The following is an 18,794-nucleotide window of genomic DNA, read 5'->3' as shown; positions in this document are numbered from 1 at the left end:
GAATAAAGGAGTCGCTGGTACCAAGAAAGTTTAACATAGCAGGTCAAATTCCATTAGGTTTTCAGGCCTGAAAGTAGTCCTCTGTTGCTCAAGGCTCTGTCCTCTGGGCCTGCAACAGCTCTATTGGCCTCTTCTTCTTTGTCCCCTTCAGTTCAAGAGCAGCATTTCTGCTGAGACAACATTCCTAAAAACCTTGTAGGTCTCCTGTGTATGTCATGGGGATCTGTGCCATTTGACAAGAGAGCTCTCCACAGATCTTTCCTGGATAACTCTTTCTCTCTTCCTGGCCTCTGCGGAGACGGTTGAGAGGATCCAGGAATCACACGCCTAATCCATTTAGCAAAACGTTTTCCGACGACACTCTTGGCCTTCCCTTCAGAGCACACTTTCCTAACAATGAGTCCCCTAATATTTGCTCTTTTTTTTTTGAATCTGGATAGACTAAGGATTTCTCAAATCATTAAGTACTGTTCTTATTTTGTTTAATGCTTCCTTCCTCAGTTTATCTCTTTCCTCTTGCACTTTACTACCTTCAGCAAGGAAAAAAGCAGCCTGCACCCTCCGCATTTTGCTTGGAAATCTCCTCAGCTAAATATCTAAGTTAATTGCTTGAAAGCTTCCCACACAACAGCAGGACACGGTTAGGCCAAACTTTCTGCCACTATATAACATGGATCACCATTCCTTCAGTTTCCAACAACATGTTCCTCATTTCCTTCTGAGCCCTCACTGGAAGTGGCTTCGACATTCATGTTTCTGCCAACAGTTTCCACAAGGTAATCTTCAAAGCCCCTCTATCTAAATAAGGTAATATTCACAGATTTTGAGGACTGAGATATAGAAATATCTTTGGGGGACCACCATTCAATTCAATATGACGGGTATGCCAGTAAAGTTAGATCCTGCCCGATGTCTACCTGGGCCATTTTTTCAGGGTTGTGTTTGCAGCAAGAAAGCTTGAGGGTAAGGTAAATCTCACCTCCAGGACAAAGAATGGGTTTGCTGAATTCTTGCTGTGAAACAGCAGGTCACCAAACTCAGTTTTCCTCTCTCATAATGCAACCTACTCAACGTGTGCAGGCTTCCATTTGCATCCCTTCCCGTTGCCCTCATGATACTTTGTGGGGAAGCGCAGGGAAACGGACGTAAACATGCTCGTGCTACCTGTCATGCTATGAGTAATAAAGTCCTTGGTCTCTGACTCAGGCACCTCATGTCATTTGTCAGCATCCATGAAACTGTAACGAGCTAATGTATTAGTTTTTACAGAGCGTAAAATCAAATATCAGACTTGTCAGGGTGGAGAACAAAAACTCCCCCGTCTGGGTATTGAGGGCTGAATGACAATGAAAATGGATAACTCCTGGGGGTTCAGAGAAATCTTGGGAGAGCACTATATTTTCCTATAAGGGTGGAATAGGGATCCAAAAGAATTATATTTCAATTTTAAGAAGCAAAGAGATTACAGCTAATATCTGGGTAATGATTTCATAATTTGTTCTGCTTCATAATTCATGACCACTTTTTTAAAAATGATGTGTGCATGTATCATTTATTTGACATTTACTCTGCATGCATATTAAAGAAACATGTGCATCACTTCCGTGCAGAAATAAATGCATTACTATGTAGTTAAGCCTAAAGGGGCATTATGGATGAATTACATCTTCCCCCAATTCCCATGTTGAACCCCTAATTCCTAATGTGACTATATATGAAGATAGGACCTTTAAGGAGGTAATTCGGTTAAAAGAGGTCATAAACGTGGGAACCTAATCTGATAGGACTGGTGTTCATATAAAAAGAGGAAGAGACACCAGATCTCTCTCTCTGCATGTACATACAGAGGAAAGGGCACATGAAGACACAGACAAAAGGCAGCAGTCTACAAGCCAGGAAGAGAGGCATCACCAGAAATCAACCTTAATGACCTCTTGATCTTGGACTACTATCTCCAGAGCCGTGAGAAAATAAATTTCTGTTGTTAAAGCCACCCATTCAGTAGTGTCTTGCTACGGCGGCTCCAGCAGACTAAGATGGGGGAAATTGGATAATATCAGAAATTTTCAATTTACTATGCTGCGTTTCAAAGATAAGCCTGTCAATATACAGATGTGCATATATAAATACAGGAGAGATATATACTAATTCAAGTTATATCATTTAAGGTTCACATTTTGTATGAAAAAAATACAAGTCGTTCTTTTCTGACAAAGTAACTACATCAAGTATTAGAGTATTGCGCACATTGTTGGGTGATTTTGATGCCCTTTCACAACTTTTGATCTTGCAGGCAATGAACATCTTCAAAAGTCTATAGCAATTGCTTCTGAAGTCCATTTATTATGACAGTGCTTCCTAACAGCTCAATATATTCTCTTTTTTTCATGAGGATGTTGGAGGATGAGTTGCCATCTGGCAGACTCACTGGCTCCCAATGGCCGAGAGGATGGGGTTAAGCAGTGGAATACCAGCTCATCAATTCACTTTCTATTTTAACAGTATCTTCCTAAATTCCTTTTATGTGAAAGGAGAAACTCCTCTCTCTTCCTCTCCCTCTCAGAATAGCATTTTTGTGCATTTAGCAAGTCAGCGCCTGTTGAATAGCTTGCTCATTAACAAGATATGCCTGACACATCTCAAGGCCATGTATGGAAACAATAGACATAACTGAGGTAGTATTTCTTCTATTATATCTCTGTTCACAGGCCACTTCTCTATAAACTTTTGGTTTGTGTCTTCCCCTATCATTTTAGCCCGTACGCACCCATCTTATAATTCACCATCTGCATCTCTTATTGTGATGTACTACCTCGAAATGTTACTTACTGTTCTCTTGTGTATGTTTTGTCTCTTGATAATTGCATACTCATTGCCTCCCCACCCTGCCTGACCTCACCTCCTATCCTATCTTTTTAGCTCACTCACCTGGCTCTTCCTTAAACTCACTCTGACCTTAACCTTTTGCCTTTGTTTCTTCTGCATGAAACACTCTTCCCAGAGAGTGTTCTGTTTCTACATCAAACATCAACCCATCAGAGCTGCCATTCCTCGTTACCTGTGGTGGTCAGGGGGCTCCCAGGGATCCCCCTCTCCTGTTATCCATGCCTTTGTGTGATCCTCTCTCCTTGAGGGCAGGATCTATGACTTCAAACCAATAGAAATGAAGATTCAAAATGCAGAATCAAATATCACAGAGTATCACTTCTGTAATTACATTACATAAGATTGTAACGTCCGTCTTGCTAGTAGATGCCTTCTCTTCTTGGCTTTGATGAAGCAAAGAGGCCCACACGGCAAGGAACTCAAGGCAGCCTTCCACTGAGAACCAATGGGGAACTGAGGCCCTCAGTCTAATAGTCCTGGAGAAAATTAATTCTGCCAACAATTAAAATGAGCAGAAGTGGATCCTTCCTCAGTTAAGAATTCAGATGAGACCCCTGCCCTGGCCGACACCTTGTTGCAGCCTTATGAGAGAACCTGAAGCAGAGGACCTCAGTGAAGCCATGCCCAAATTCCTGACCCACAGAAATTGTAAGATAATAAATGTATATTAAGTTACCCCATGTGTGGTAATTTGTTATATAGCAATAGATATAATATAAGCCCAAGCAAAAAAATATCTTCCTGCTTCCCACTCCCTGCCTAGCATTCTCTGTCCCCCTTACTGTGCATTGCTACCTCTTATGTGATGTATTTATGTTTTTAATTTGTCTTCCACCCTCATTAGAACCTGTATTAGAAGAGTTAAGTTTTGTAGGGATTGACATGTCTACAATTTGGGACAGAATGTCTCTTTAAGGAAAAAATTATAAAATTGTGAAACAAATTCAGGTATAAAATTAACTTTTGTTTAGAATGAGAAAAGTAATCCTAGCAAATAAATAGTTTTAAAACCTGAAAAATATATTTTTTAAAAAACATACCTTTTACTGATTGCCTGACATACTTCTGTAATACATTTTGCCTTGGCCGGTACGCGGGCCTCTCACTGCTGTGGCCTCTCCCGTTGCGGAGCACAGGCTCCAGACGCGCAGGCTCAGCGGCCATGGCTCACAGGCCCAGCCGCTCCGCGGCATGTGGGATCTCCCCGGACCGGGGCACGAACCCGCGGCCCCTGCATCGGCAGGCGGACTCTCAACCACTGTGCCACCAGGGAAGCCCAGCTCTACATCTTTTGATCACCTCTTTACTTGATAACTTTATGAAATCATACTCTCTAAAAAGTAATTTTTTTGGCATGATAAAGTGAATGTTTAAAATTATTATTATTTACAGTTAAGGAAAGTTTCTTTCATTTTCATAACACCTTATTTGTAATGTCATGTAAATGTTTAGGACTGTTTTCCAGTATCATACAGGAGCTATAATATTTCAAGGTACCTCAAATTTTCTTTTAAAGGGATTAATCCAGAAACTTTTTGAACTGATGACGTTGATCAAACAGTTTGCTGTTGATGTCTTTGTTGAAATATGTTATTTTAGGGTATAAAAGAGACAATGATCTGAACTTTTGCATATTTAATAAAAATATCAGGCATGTGAATACATGGGAAGAGGCCTGCAGAGTGAGGGTGCCTGAAGCTTAAGCTTCCCCTGTTTTATGGTAAAACTGTCTTTGTCCCGAAAAGTAGGGACTTTGTTTTGTTTACTGCTATATTCCCCCCTACTCAGAGTATCTACATGGTTGTAGATCAATAATCAACTGAATTAACAGATGGACTGCTGATTGTTTCACCTTTCCACATAATAATAAGTTATACATATAATGGGATATCAGTAAAGACCAGGTTTATCAATAAATATAAGTTCTGGACTGATTCAAAGGAAGATGCTTGAATGCAGTTTACTGAGAAGATACATATAGAGGTAGATTAAAAGATTAATAAATATGTACATACATATGTATATACAAATATACACACATTTTATTTTCTATTTAGAATTTTCGAGGACATTTAACTTTGCTCTTTATCTAGCTTTAGGAGAACCCTATATTTTGGGGTGATGTAGTAGCAGAAGTATGCCAGTGCTGGAAGTACAAGGATTTTTTTTTTTTAACTGAAACATCCACATACCGGGCAAGACCAACAGTACCTTGTAGAGCCTAAAAGCTTGGCCTCTGAGGTTGGAATAGCTCTGTGACCTTGGACAAGATCCTCATCCTATATAAGCCACTGCTTTTTCACCCGTGATATAGACCTAATCTATGAGCCTACCTTATTGTGATGAGACAGTATATATAAAACCCTAACCCAGTGTCCAGCAAATGATGAGCACTCAGTAAAGACAGCTTGTTTTCGTTATTTTCTTTTACTATTCATATCATTATATATTACTGATAATGGCATACTTTTTGAGAAATTGTAAAAGGCATGTTAATTTGTGATCCTACTTTCACCTCTGGCATAAAAAAATATATCCTAAATAAGTTTCCATTTAAGTTTCTGAGAACTGCTGTGCAATGGATAGGAGGACAGCATGTCTACATTTTGCTGAGACACACTCACCATGAGAGCCAAGAAAACATTATCAGCCCATGGACCCTCCAGGAAACCACAAACGCAGGAAATGGGGTTACTCAGACCCTGACTTTGAAACTAAGAAAACAGACTTCATGGGACTTCCCTGGTGGCACAGTGGTTGAGGATCCACGTGCCAATGCAGGTCTGGGAAGATCCCACATGTCACGGAGCAACTAAGCCCGTGAGCCACAACTACTGAGCCTGTGCTCTAGAGCCCGCGAGCTACAACTACTGAAGCCCATGCACCTGGAGCCCGTGCTCCGCAACATGAGAAGCCACCGCAAGGAGAAGCCCCAGCACACCGCAACTAGAGAAAGCCCGTGCACAGCAAGGAAGACCCAATGCAGCCAAAAATAAATAAATAAATAAATAACAGTACATTAGGGAAAAAAAGAAAACAGACTTCAAACTCTCAAGTGTAGCTAATCATTACCGAGAATATGTACAACAGAAAATGGTCATAGGTTGCATTAGATCCTTTGAACATGTACAAAATTACAGGAAATCATTCTCAATAGCATTGTCTTCATGCTGAAAGGACAATACTGCAGAAATAATTTAGAAAGCCCATCCCCCCTCCTCTCAAAAAAAAATAAAGCAACTAAACTTAGAAACTGTAGGCCCTTTGAAAAGAACCACACATTCACTGTACATACAGATTTAAGCTCTAGAGTGTCTGGCTTATAGCTATAGTGCTTAAAAGAAAAAATAAAAGTAGTGCAAAAGCCAAAAGCATAAAACTGCGTTTGGAGTATAGCAGCATAACATTCTCCTGCTTTTATTAAGAAAGAAAAATGCAACTTTTCCTTAAAAGTCTTTGTTTTGAGTGTTAAATTTTACATTCAGTAAGGATCTAGATTCTCCTCCACAGGTAACATTAGAAATGGAAAGCAGAGCTCCTGGAGGGACTGCCTTGAATCCTCCAGTTCCTCCCATGTCTGACACTCTACTACCCTCTGATAGACACTCCACTGGGGTCCCTTAAAATAATGAATGATGATAAAAATGGATGAATACCAAGGATATGAATTTTGAAAAGTAACATTATATACGCTTTTACAGTGCACAAAATACTTTTCCATTCATAATTCCATTTGATCCTCCCAATGACCCAGCAAGGTAGGGAAGAGTCTGACTGTGATTTATCCAAAGTCAGCCAGAAAAATGGCATTAAAATTAAAATTTACTCTTCAGAGCTAGAGTTCCTTTCAGGATGCCATGAACATTAATACATGTTTGTTTAATGTAGTGCTTCTCAACTGGGAGCAATTTTGTCCCTCAGGGGGCTTTTGGTAATGTCTGGACAAATTTTTGATTGTCACACTGTTGCAGGGAAGGGGAGTGTCTACTGGCATTTAGTGGGTGGAGGCCAGTGAAGTTGCTCAACATCCTAAAGTGCGAAGGACAGCCCCTCCTGCCACTGCCACTGCTCCATCCCCCAAAAGAATTATCTAGTCCCCAAATGTCAATAATGTCGAAGTTGAACAACTATGATATAAACAAGCAACAGTCTTGTAAACACCATTAAGTTGACTAAGTCACTGTGGTGGTTTCAAAACATGTCTGGGACTTACTTGACATTCTTCCCATCAAGACGCTGAGTAAGTCTCCTCCCCTAGAATCTAGGTATGGCTTGGTAATTTCTTTGATGAATAGATGTAGTTGTATGATTTCTGAGTCTAGGTTAGAAAAGACAGTGCAAGTTTCTGCCAGTTTTGAGGGGGACACTTGCCTTTAAATCCCTGAGTCGCCTTGCAAGAAATCAGGCCACCCAGAGGGCGCCATGCTGAAGAGACCCCTTGATGGGACCACATGAAGAGAGAGAGCTGCCTACCCTCTGAAGGTAACTACATGAGAGATCTCAAGCCAGAACTGCCCAGCCAAGCTCTTCTCAAAGTCCTAAGCAAGAAACCAGGAGAGATAACAAATGATGGGCGTCATTTTAAGCCACTAAGTTTTAGGGTGATTGGTTACATGGCAATAGTTAACCAGAACAATCTCCAGATTTGGAGACTCAAAGTCAAGTGCTCCGGCAAACAGAATGTCTTCTCTTTCCCCCTAAAAGGTTCTGACCCACGGAAGTATGGAAATCTTAACCGGAGGACTGCCACTCCTCAAATGAAAATGGACTGTGATCAATCTGTGGGAAATAGCTGACAAGGAGAAGTTTGACAAAGAGATTTTCAGAGGAAATTCTGAAGGCTATCTTGAAATGATGGACTGCAGGTTAGAGTCCTGGGCTTTAGTCATTTTCAAAAGCTGGTTACTGTAAAAATGAGGCATTTACTAGATGATCTCTTGAGGTTTCTTCTAGGCCTAAATTCTACAATATCCTACTCTACATATATTTTTCAAAAGATAGGCATTTTAAAATTGTAACTTAGAAAGACACCCTGATGAATATAAAGCATGAGAATTAAAATAAATATGAAGCACCAGGTTACACTCATCAACCTATAAGAAGTTAAAAAAAAAAACCTACAAAAAGTAAATTAAAATCTAATGTTGGTAAAATTGGTAAAAATCACACATTACTGATGACCACAGTGTTCAGTATGCAACAGGAGCTAAAAAATACAGATAATCTTTGATCCAGTAATGTTGCTTTTGGAAATTGTCCAAAAGGAAAAAAGAAAGAAAAAGCTTCTTGTACAATGATATTTATAGCCACATTACTTGCAGTAGGGGGAAAAAAAACCCACAGGAAACAACCTAAATATACAACAATGGGACAATAGTTAACCATGACATGGCAGGATGTATTAATGTAAAGTTATAAATATGAGGGCCACAGGGAAAAGTATATACAAAAGATACCAAGTGAAAAAAGTAAATGAGTCATTTTCATATAAATGGCAAGTATATCTATGAAAATTTACATTCACACTTACGAACATCAAAAGGAAGAAATATAAATATTTTTTCTGTTTACGAGAATGTTAGTATATGTCATTTTCTATAAGGATATTGAAATATTCTGCTTTATAAAAAAAGCTATAAACTGAAAGTATTAATCAAGTTTAGTACTTTGATGAACATACTTACCTCATATTATCAAAATTCTATTTTTATTTTAAAATTTTTTTACCAACCATTTTCTGGGTGCTTACTATATGCTAGGTCCTGAGAATACAATGATAAATAGGATGAAAGGTGATCTTAAAAATGTATTCAGTGGGAGAGAGCGTCAAGCTGAAGATAAATTATGGTACTGCTTTATGAGGACAGAAGAGGGGAACAAGAGGGTTTTTTAGGGGAAAAAAAGATGTCTGCACTGTCCTAATACTTTTATTCATCTTATTACTTGTCAATAGCGCTATCCTAGTTAGACATTTCAAGACAAAGGAGAAATATTCCAAAAGCAAACAAACTCTCTCAAGGAAGTAAAAAAATAAATAAATAAATTGATCAACTAAAGGAATATTTTAGCAAATTTGGATTTAGCAAACAGAAGCATTTTGGCATATACGAGTTGGAAAGAACTAGGAGGTTTTTGGCTTGGCATTCATTCGGAAAGTGTGCCTTTAACCCGTGTTACAATAGCTGTCATACGTGTTTCATTCATTCAACAAAACTCAACTTGGCACAAGTGAAGAAGACATGGCCCCCGTCTTCTCAGAGTTTGCGATCTATAGGATTTAGAGCCAAGTAAACATATCATTGAGGTAGAACGTGACAACTGCTATGAAAGGGTCCACGTGAGGAGGACAACTAAATTGGATTAGTGGTTGGGAAGGCTTCCTGGGGTGCATAAGCCTCAGTGAAATTGAGACTTACTTAAAGGATGTATAGAATACGGGTTGGGGGCTAAATTGTATTTTAAAAAGAGAGAACACAGATTAAGGTAAGAGACTAAGGGACTATACTGTTAAAAAGGGTTAAGGTCATATTTCACTGGAACCACAGCCAAGAAAAAAAATGATACTAATATGTTAAAGTCTGATTCCTTGGGGGCAAAAATTAGATACTGTAATAATAAAAGGGACTTCTTAATTACTACATACTATGGTCTGAATGTTTGTGTTCCGTCAGACTTCATATGGTGAAATTCTAACCCCCAAAGATGATGGTATTAGGAGGTGGGAGCCTTTGGGAGGTGCTTAGGCTTTGCCCTCATGAATTGGATGAGTGCCTCATAAAACAGGCTCCGGAGAGACCCCTAGCCCCTTCCACCATACGAGGACATCGCAAAAAGGCACCAGCTATGAACCAGGAAGAGGGCTCTCACCACAATGCGACCACGCTGGCGCCTTGATCTTAGACTCCCCAGCCTCCAGAACGGTGAGAAATACGCTTCTGTTGTTTGTAAGCCATCCAGTCTGCGGTATTTTGTTATAGCAGCCTGAAAGAACTACGACACTATGACATTTACATAAATTATTTAACCATCTTTCCACTTTGCATTAAGACTTTTTTATCTGGGCTATTACATTTTTATACTGAAAGGAAAATAAAGATCACATAAAAGTATCCCAATTACCAAGGCTATGTCCTCCCTCCCCACCCCCCCAAACAATAAGTACACAGAAAACTAAGTCAATTTCTCTGAAATATCTATTTTATGCACTAGTATTCAGAATATGGTTACAAAAAGGTTATACAATTCAGAAGGTTCATTGTCCATATTCTAATAAGCGTCCAAGAAGCTATTTGGTTAAAGGACCTGAAGGAAACTGGTAAACAATTTGGAATAGAGTTATCTTACTGAACTGGCCAAGAGCCAGCTTGCATTCAGTCTGCATTTCTACATGGTATCCATGGAAATGAGATCAGGCCTACACAAAGACAAACAAAGGCCACCTTCGAATGAATCAGGAGAATGACAACTGCCAATGTTCAAGGCATGCAGGGGCACAATAGCTTTGTACACGCTCTTCAGAACACAATGAAATCATCTCTTACACTGACAATACAGTGTCCGTCACTCTTTCTTTTCCCCTTTGCTCATTTAAACATTAACCTCATTTTTATACAGAAAGCCTTTCAATGATCAGGAGTTATGTACGGTTTCTGCAGTAAAAACTGCTCTAGTCCCTTTAAACTAATAAAAGGAAGAATTGCAGTTGCCCTTTCAGAACATGGAATAATAATGCAGGAATCTTCATTGACAAAGTTGCCCAGTTTCTATGAACTGTTTGGTCAACAGAACAGATAATTCTCTCCAAGGAGGAAAAAATGTATTTGAAAATTATGAACAGTTCCAATATTCAATGGACCTGAAAACATTACAAAAATATGCAGTTCGAGTTTATACTGGTTAGTAAATGTAATTTACGTGTACAAGAGTCAGCAGGCATAGACTGGATAAAACACTTGAACAGTACCTTGAACTAATTATAACTTTAACAAAATTAAGAGTAGACATTAATTTATTTCTAATTTATATTAAATAGAAATGTTTAAAACGCCTTGAAAAAAACCCACTGTTATGCAGAATAAAAGGCTTTAATATTTTATGACCAGAATCTTTCAAAGACAACACAATTCTCTGTGCTATATGGGATTGTGATTTCTGAAAAGTTTGTTTTGAGTTTTCTCTCTGTGTGCCTTGGTCAGCTTCACCTTTCTCTCATCAATTAGTATCCTCTCCATTTCATAGCCCAGAACCTGCTTCGACTTCCTTCACGTGATCACCTGTGGTTTCTAATCTGTCCGGAGCTGCTGCTCTTGTGGGTCATCCAGTTTCCCCCCTCCTTCTTCTTTCTCCCTGACAGCATCCTTTCCATGGACACGCGTGCCCCTTTTCTCCTCTTTGCTTCTCTCGTGTCACGGACTCCTGCCACATACGGATGCCTCAATGTAAATTTCAAAACTTACAAGTACCATGCAGTACGGTGACAGAAGTAAAAAAAAAAAACCACAATAATGTTTATGCAAGTTTCTCCAATGCTTGCTTGTTTGTTTTTAAGCAGCCCCTCCCACCTCATCCCTCTAGCTCCTGCCTTCCTGCCAAAGTTCTTGGCACTGTCCCCATCCCTCACCTTCCATTGACTCCTCAGCTGGCTCCACTCTGGTTCTGTTCTTTCCCCTCAGCAGAGACTGCCCTCACCCAGGAGGTCAGACCTGCCTGACTTCTGTGAAGAGTTTGATCCTGTGGACCGACTCTTCCTTCTCGAAACACTTCCGCGGTGCCCAGTCTGCGCTGTCCTCTTTCTCCTCCTCCAGCTGCATCTTCTCTCTCCCTTGGCATCTCCGTTTCCTCACCCGACCTTCTAAGGGAGCTCCTCAGGTTGCAGCCAAAGTCATCCTCTAGTCTCTCTTCGTCTGACTCATCAACGTCATGTCTTCAATCCCTCTCCAGATGCCCACGACTCCTAAATCTCTATCCCCATGTTGCTCTCACTCCTGTTCCTAACACCGCTACACATCACCATCTAGTAACTACACATATTCACATGGATGTCTCGAACTCAAGCTGTCAAGCTGAACTGCTCTCTTTTTCCTCTAGCCTTGCTGTCCTTTAGTGCTCCTGTCTTGGTGAATGGCATCCCCCGAGCTGTTTACATCAGAAACCCAGGTCTCAGTCTTAACCTTCTTCCTCTCTCCCTGCCACCCTCGTACATCAATCACCAAATCCTGTCCATTCTTCCTTAATACCTTTCACATCTGTCCTCAGCTATCTTTCCCTACTGCCACTATCTGGGTTTTTACCACTGCCATCTTTTTTTTTTTTTTTTTTTTTTATACGGGAGTATAGTTGAACCACCGCCGTCTCTAACACCGAACCTAGACCCAGTTCTTTCCTAAGTGGTCTTGGTGCCTTCAGTCTGGCTTCCATTCACTCCACCATCCCCCCTGCTGCCAGAGTGATCTGTCAAGGGGCCAACCGGAGCATGTCACTGTCCCTTAACAACCTTCAGAGCCTTCCCACTGTCCTCCAGATAAACTCCATGCTCCTTTCCAGGGTTTACAAGGCCTTTCACGGTTGGGCACTCACTCACCTCCCAGCTCTCGCTTTCTGTGAATACCTTGAGTAATGTGTTCCGGGCCTTCTCCTTTCCTATTTAAGTATCTAAAACATCTGGCCCCAGGAACTAGGAGACTTGGGGCCTATTAGTGATTACGTTACTGTATTACCACTTACAGTCATTTACAAAGAACTGAACTTTGATCTCTAAGGCCCTTCACAGTAGATCTGAATGGTAACAATTATTTCCTGCTCCCAGGACGGCCTCTCTAGAGGCCTGATACTTAAACGTGTCACAGTGATATTTCTCCATCCTCTGAACTCAACATCTAGTTCTGTATCATTCATTCAGCAATTAACTGCATGAGACCATATGACACCTATTATGTTATAGAAACTTACATTACATCTTTATGTTATAGGCATAGACAACACAACAACATAACAGGAACAACACAAGTTGTAAATTACACGGAAATTTTTCAAGACACCAAGATGTATGATGGCTCGAAATTTCAATAACTATCAATAAAAGACAATAGGAAGGACCCTCTTCTTCCTCTCTTTCCACTAGGCCAGTGTCCTGGCTTTATCTCCAAGCTAGTCCTGACATCATGGTTGCAAGATGGCTATAGCTGCTCCAAGATTTACATCTAGACCTGACAGTATGTTTATTAACTAGCATCTCCCTTAGGAATGAAAAATTCTTGCCCCAAAGTCCCTGAGCGGATGTCACTCCATATCTCATTGGTCAAAATTCCATTATATGCCCACGTCTAAATCAGACACTGGCGAGAGGTCTGGGACCACCAGCACTGCCTCAGTCCAATTACCGTTCAACATTCCCTGGATCTCCTAGCTGTGCAGAGGAGGGGTTAACCCAGTACTTGGGCTTCTGTCAGAAAGGAGGATGGTAGGGTATGAAATTGGTTAGGCAATCCCCAGGGACTGAGACAATGTCTTTCCCTCATGTGTGGACTTGTTTCCAAATGGACTGCAACCTCTCCGGACCACATTTCAAGTTTCCAGTGGTTCTACACTGGATCCAGCACGTTGCCTTACATAAAGCAAGTGTTGCATAAAGATATGATCAAAAACTAGTTTTCTGGAATTCACTGTATCCAGAGCAACAAAGCACCTATGTATCATCAGAAGGGAGAATCATAGGGGTCACTTTCACACAGGGGACCTATTGTTGTCTCGGGATTTGTGGTATCAAGATTCTTCTCTTTAAGAGTCATTATTCTGTGTGTTCCTCCAGGTAAATCATTAGTTACCATAAGATACAAAAGCACACACACATACACACACCATCCACATCTTTGACTTGTTGACTGGAGTAACAGCTTTCCATAGTTCTTTCTCTTATGCTGTGCTCGATCTTTCTGTAATGTCCCAAGTTAAGCGGGGCTGATAGTGACTTTAGTGGTAACATTTACATGATGTCAAGATGACACTTTCGGTCCCAAATATCTTTCCTATTCTTCCTGAAACTTTATTTTCAACACACAGACTGAATGGCCTTTATTTTGCTGAATGTCTAAAATTCCACCATTAGCAGCTCATCTCTTTGCATTAACAGGCTTTTCCCTTTTTATACACCCATGGCTTTCAGCACACTAAGAAAGGAGCAGTCATCACATACTTTAGAAGGAAGTCACTTGAACTGACGCATTCTCTGACTCTTGGTGGTGAAATACACCTGACTTGGTGGTCATCACAAAACAAGGTGGTACAGGCAATTCTGGAATTTTAATTTGCTAGGAAAGAGAAGGTGCAGTGCTAATATTTAAGCAGTTACTTCCAAACCTGGATGCACATCAGAAACGTATGAGTAATTGTTTTTAAATACTGAATCCAGAGCCCCAATCTATTAATGTGAATCAAAACAGTGGCTTGTGAACCAGTATGTAGGAAAGCAAAGCTTAGTCGAGGTTGGGCCGGTGTAGCTGGAGAGCCATGGGGGGGGGGAGTTACCATATCAGCTGGTGGTCTAAGGTGGTTGAGGGGCTGAGATGAGAGAGGTCGTTGAGGGTGGGTCCCAGAAATGAGAGATTACTTCAAACTTCCCTTTTTGTTATAAAAACTTCCCTACTTTATAATTTTACTTGGGGTCATCTCTTTTAACATAGGACAATGGTGAGTTGCAAAGGGATGAGAAAAAAAAAGGGGGAAAAGCATCAAGGCAGTGAAGGCCAAGAAAATAGTCTGGAAAATATTCTAACACCAAATATCGGATGATCAGGTGCAGTCAGAACACAGAAGGGTGTGTATAGGTGCATGTCCATGGCTCTGGGGTGTGTGTATTGTGAGTGTGCATATGTGCAGCGTGTGTGCTTGTGTGTAAGTGTGCACGGGGGAGTGTGGTAGAGAAGAAGCTGAACAGGCAGGCTGCGACCAGATGGCGAAGGACTTTTTCTGACGTGTCACAAAATTTGGACCGTGCACCACGTGAGCTGGGAAGCCACCGAACGTTTGACGCAAAGGGGTGATTGGATACAGATAAGTGTTTAGAAAGATACCATTGGTGACAAAGCAGAGAATGGACTGGAGGGATAAGAGACAAACACAGGAGAACCAGCTTAAAGACGGTGGGAGTCCAGACACAAAAAAGCGAGGGCCTGAACTGGGCAGTAGCAGAAGGCACATGAGTTGGGGAGAGCAGACAGAACTTAGAGACAGTTTGTGAGGTTGCAGACAAGGGAAGAGATCCCTGGTTTCCATGTTTGCAGGATAATGCTGCCATTAAACAATAATAGACAATGCAGGAAAAAATTTCAGAGGACAGATATCTACTTCGGTTGGGGACATGTGGAGTGGGACGTGCATAGAGGGCATCTAGGTGGAGATATTTGCTAACAGATGGAAACACTGATCTGGAGCTCAGGAGAGGAGTCTGGCTGGAGATGCTGACTTGAGTGGGGAGCAGGCCCAGAGGGAACTGGTAAAATGAAGAGGAGGATCCAGCATGGAACTCTGCAAACACCAACAAGGACCGGGCCAAACAGCTGAGCCTGGGAAGGAGACTACGAAAGAACAGCCAGGAAAATAGGAGACAAACAGGGAGAACAGAAGCCAGGGGTGGAGGGTGCTTCAGGAGGAAACAGCTGCCAGATTACACACTAAAGGAGGACCTGCTTACTAAGAGGGAAATTAGAATATGTACCGCCTGAGGGGAAATTAGGGATCTGAAAATAGGGGGTGATTCGGGCAGGGTACCAGAGATAACAAGAGATGAGGCTAGGCAAGTAATCCTTAGCCAAGCAACACACTAGACAGTGTAAGTGACGTCGTGCGTTTTAAAATCACATTTCCCTTTTCCCTATGGACCTATTACAGTTTATGGATTATCCAGGCCTCTTATGGTTTTTCTTTTCCATCCTCAACCTGCCGGTTACCATTTCAATGATTGCGAGCACTTAAACTAAGGAATGATCAATGAAAAGCGATAAATATGAAACCAAACCATGAGCACTGCTTTTTCTTAAATACCTGTGAGAATGTTTATAGAAAGCGAATTTGAATCTACGTGTTAAAGTGAGATTTGATGGTTTTAAGTTTCTACAGTGGTTGGTGTGTGCTAGATGTAGAAACGCATACACACATGCGCTTTTACATTTTAATTTTGGGTATTTATATTACACAAATATATATGGATATAACTTATAAGCAACTACATGTGTGTCTGTTTAGTAATGATGAGTACTCAAAATTTTATACAGATAGGGTCATGCCATAAAAAACTGCAGCTGTCACAAACCTAGAGCTTTCAATTATTCATTTTAATCTTGGATATTCATGGTATCAAAAAATGATGCTGTTTCCCTGGGAACTTGGGTTCAGATAACAAATGACAAAGTTTTATTATGATTACCCGGAATTAAGAGAAAACCTGTTCCTTGAGTATGTAAATATCTGGAGCAGGAGGAAGGAGGAAATATACAAACTATTTGGACAGATGTCATTTTAAATCACTTCTGCTGGCTTGCAGCGAGTTGCGCTTGTTAACCAACTCCAGGTAAAGTCTCTGTACCTGACTTCATGCCTTGCGGCACTACATTCCTCTGAAGTATTTCTCACTGCTGTTTAAAGAACAAGCCTCAACACTTCAAAGATAAGAAAATGATGTTATATTTCCATAGCTTCTGTTAATAATGGGTAATTAAAGAGTGATGAAAGGCTTGCATTGAAATGTCCATTAGCTCTTGGGAAGGTGGTGGTGTCCAGGAACTGATTCTCAAGGTGAATCCAACTTTCTCCGAAACCCCTAAGTTAGGGTTGATGGCCCCTCAAAACACTCTTGGGGTCCCAGGAGAGAATATCTGTGAAGCACCAGATCCAGGGTTAGACAGGAAAACTAACGATGCCTATTCTCCGCTGGGGTCGTGTTATTTCTCTTTCTCTAACCTGGAGAAAATGCTACAGGGTCTTCTGCATTAGAATTCTTTCATGATAACAACTGGTTAAATGCCTCATAGGAGGGCAGTCTAAGAAAGGTTTCTCCTCTTGGTAAAAACACTTGAAAATCAGAGACCACTTTTTTGTTTGGTTTGCTTTGATAGCTATTCAAACTATGATATACAAATGCGACTCCCCCCACCCCACCTGACCCCAAAAGTAAACTAAAGTTCTTGAAGTAAGCACACACGAGGCTCTGGAAAATGGTCTGGAGAAAGTAGCTTTTTTTTTTTTTTTTGGCCGCACCTGGCGGCACGCGTGATCTTAGCTCCTCGACTAGGGATCGAACCCGCGCTCCCTCCACTGGACCGCCAGGGAAGTCCCCTGGGGAAAGTACTCTTGATGGACTGTGGTTGCGCCGCAGCTGGGTACCCCCAGCCTCATTTCCCCACTTCGTGCAAAAGGAGTCAGGCGACGGGTGGGCCCGGCTCTCAACGCCCTGCCGTTGGAGCTGCAGCTGCGGGTAAATCTCTCGTTGCGGCGCCTACGATCCAGAAAGCGGAAAAGAACTTTTCCTGGCCTAAGTTTACATTCGTCGAACAGACGACGTTACAACAGTAAGAAGAAGGCAGAAGGGCGTGAAGAATTCCCCTCTGCCAAGTATTGAAGAGGCGCTTGGTTTTCCTACGTCCCCTAAGGGAAGAAACATCCGTGCTGCGTCCTGAAGAAATAGGGACATTATTCACACCCTGGGGTTGAAAAATAAGCATATTGGGCTCTCAGGCTCCTGCAAAGCCACCAGGCAGCGCCCTGAGGGGCAGGCTGTCGCCTAGGACCGGATTCCCGGGACGCACAGAACCTCCGGGTCCGGGTCTGGCGGGGCACCTGTCTGAGCCCGGCAGCAGGATTCTGGATCTCCAGGCGCTCCACTAATCTTTACTCCCCCATGCATGTGTGCGCGTGCGTGTGTACCTAAGAGCGAAGCGCGTATCGAGCTGACTTTGAAAGGTGCTTTACAGACAGGGTGAGCCGTGCCTTATGGGGACATCAGGCGAGGGAGAGCGGGAATGGGGAGTCTCTCTCCATCCTGCTGGGATGGCTAGGCGCCTGGGTCCACGTGGAATCAGAGCAGAGACGCGCGCCACCTGTGCCTAGCTGGCGCAGAACTCCTCGCTTTCGCCCCCAGGACCCACGCAAGTTCCTCCTGCAACTCATGCGGAGCAAACCCGTCGCTTACCTTGACTGAGCACTAACACCAGCCGCAGCAGTGTGCCGCCTGTCCGTCCTGGCCGCATCCTGAGCCCGCCGCCCCGGGCAGTGGAGCTGCTCTGGGTTTGCACGGGGGCCCAAGGACCCGGAGACTCCCCAGGAGCCGTCCCGAGGTCTTCTCTCCCGCGCCCGGGTGTGAGCAGGAAAAAGTTGCCGGGCAGCTCCCGGGGCGCCAAGGCCCGCCCCTTCGCCTCAGCAAACACCCGACCTGCCCCGGCCCCGCCCCAGCCCCGCCCCGCCGCCCGGAGAGCTGCACCTGGGCTCCTCCACACCCCCGCAGACCTCACCTCCACCCCCGCACACCCTCCCAGCCCAGGGATCCAGGAAGTGGTGGGGGTGGGAACCTCGCCCCTGGGGGCTTTTCCTGCCGGGCGCAGCAGACGGGCGAAAGCTAGCTGGTCTACTACCCCACCCCTGACAGCCTGACGCTGGCCCGCGGGGGACCCGGGGTCCCCGAGCGGCCCCGGCCGTCGTACAGGCCTTCCGGCTCCCGGCTCCTGGCAGGGGTGGGAGGGCTGGGGGGAGCCGTGAGCCTCAGCCACAGTTCTCAGGGGCTGCTCGGTGCATGCCTGCTCTGCCTTTCCCAAGTGGGTGGAAAAACGGACAAAAATAAGCACAATGACCAGGTTAGAAACTAACTCGACAGGAAAGAAGATCTGCCCAAAAGTTATGATTATCCCGAAGTGATATTTAAG

At 42.7% G+C, this 18,794-nt stretch overlaps 1 protein-coding gene across 1 annotated transcript in view; it reads right to left on the bottom strand.

The window, feature by feature from the left end:
* ITGA2 (integrin subunit alpha 2) overlaps positions 1 to 18,229 on the bottom strand; it is a 105,144-nt gene extending 86,915 nt beyond the window's left edge. The window contains exon 1 of the mRNA XM_067730658.1: positions 18,068 to 18,229. Coding sequence (XP_067586759.1) covers positions 18,068 to 18,125 — 58 coding nt within the window. The 5' untranslated portion in view covers positions 18,126 to 18,229. The remainder of the gene's footprint in view (positions 1 to 18,067) is intronic.
* Between the last annotated feature and the right edge of the window lie 565 nt (positions 18,230 to 18,794).

The sequence above is a fragment of the Pseudorca crassidens genome, chromosome 3 (assembly GCF_039906515.1).
Source record: "Pseudorca crassidens isolate mPseCra1 chromosome 3, mPseCra1.hap1, whole genome shotgun sequence".
In the NCBI taxonomy this organism is placed as follows: Eukaryota; Metazoa; Chordata; class Mammalia; order Artiodactyla; family Delphinidae; genus Pseudorca; species Pseudorca crassidens.
The sequence above is the reverse complement of the archived record's forward strand: the minus strand, read 5'-3'. Positions and strand labels throughout refer to the sequence as shown.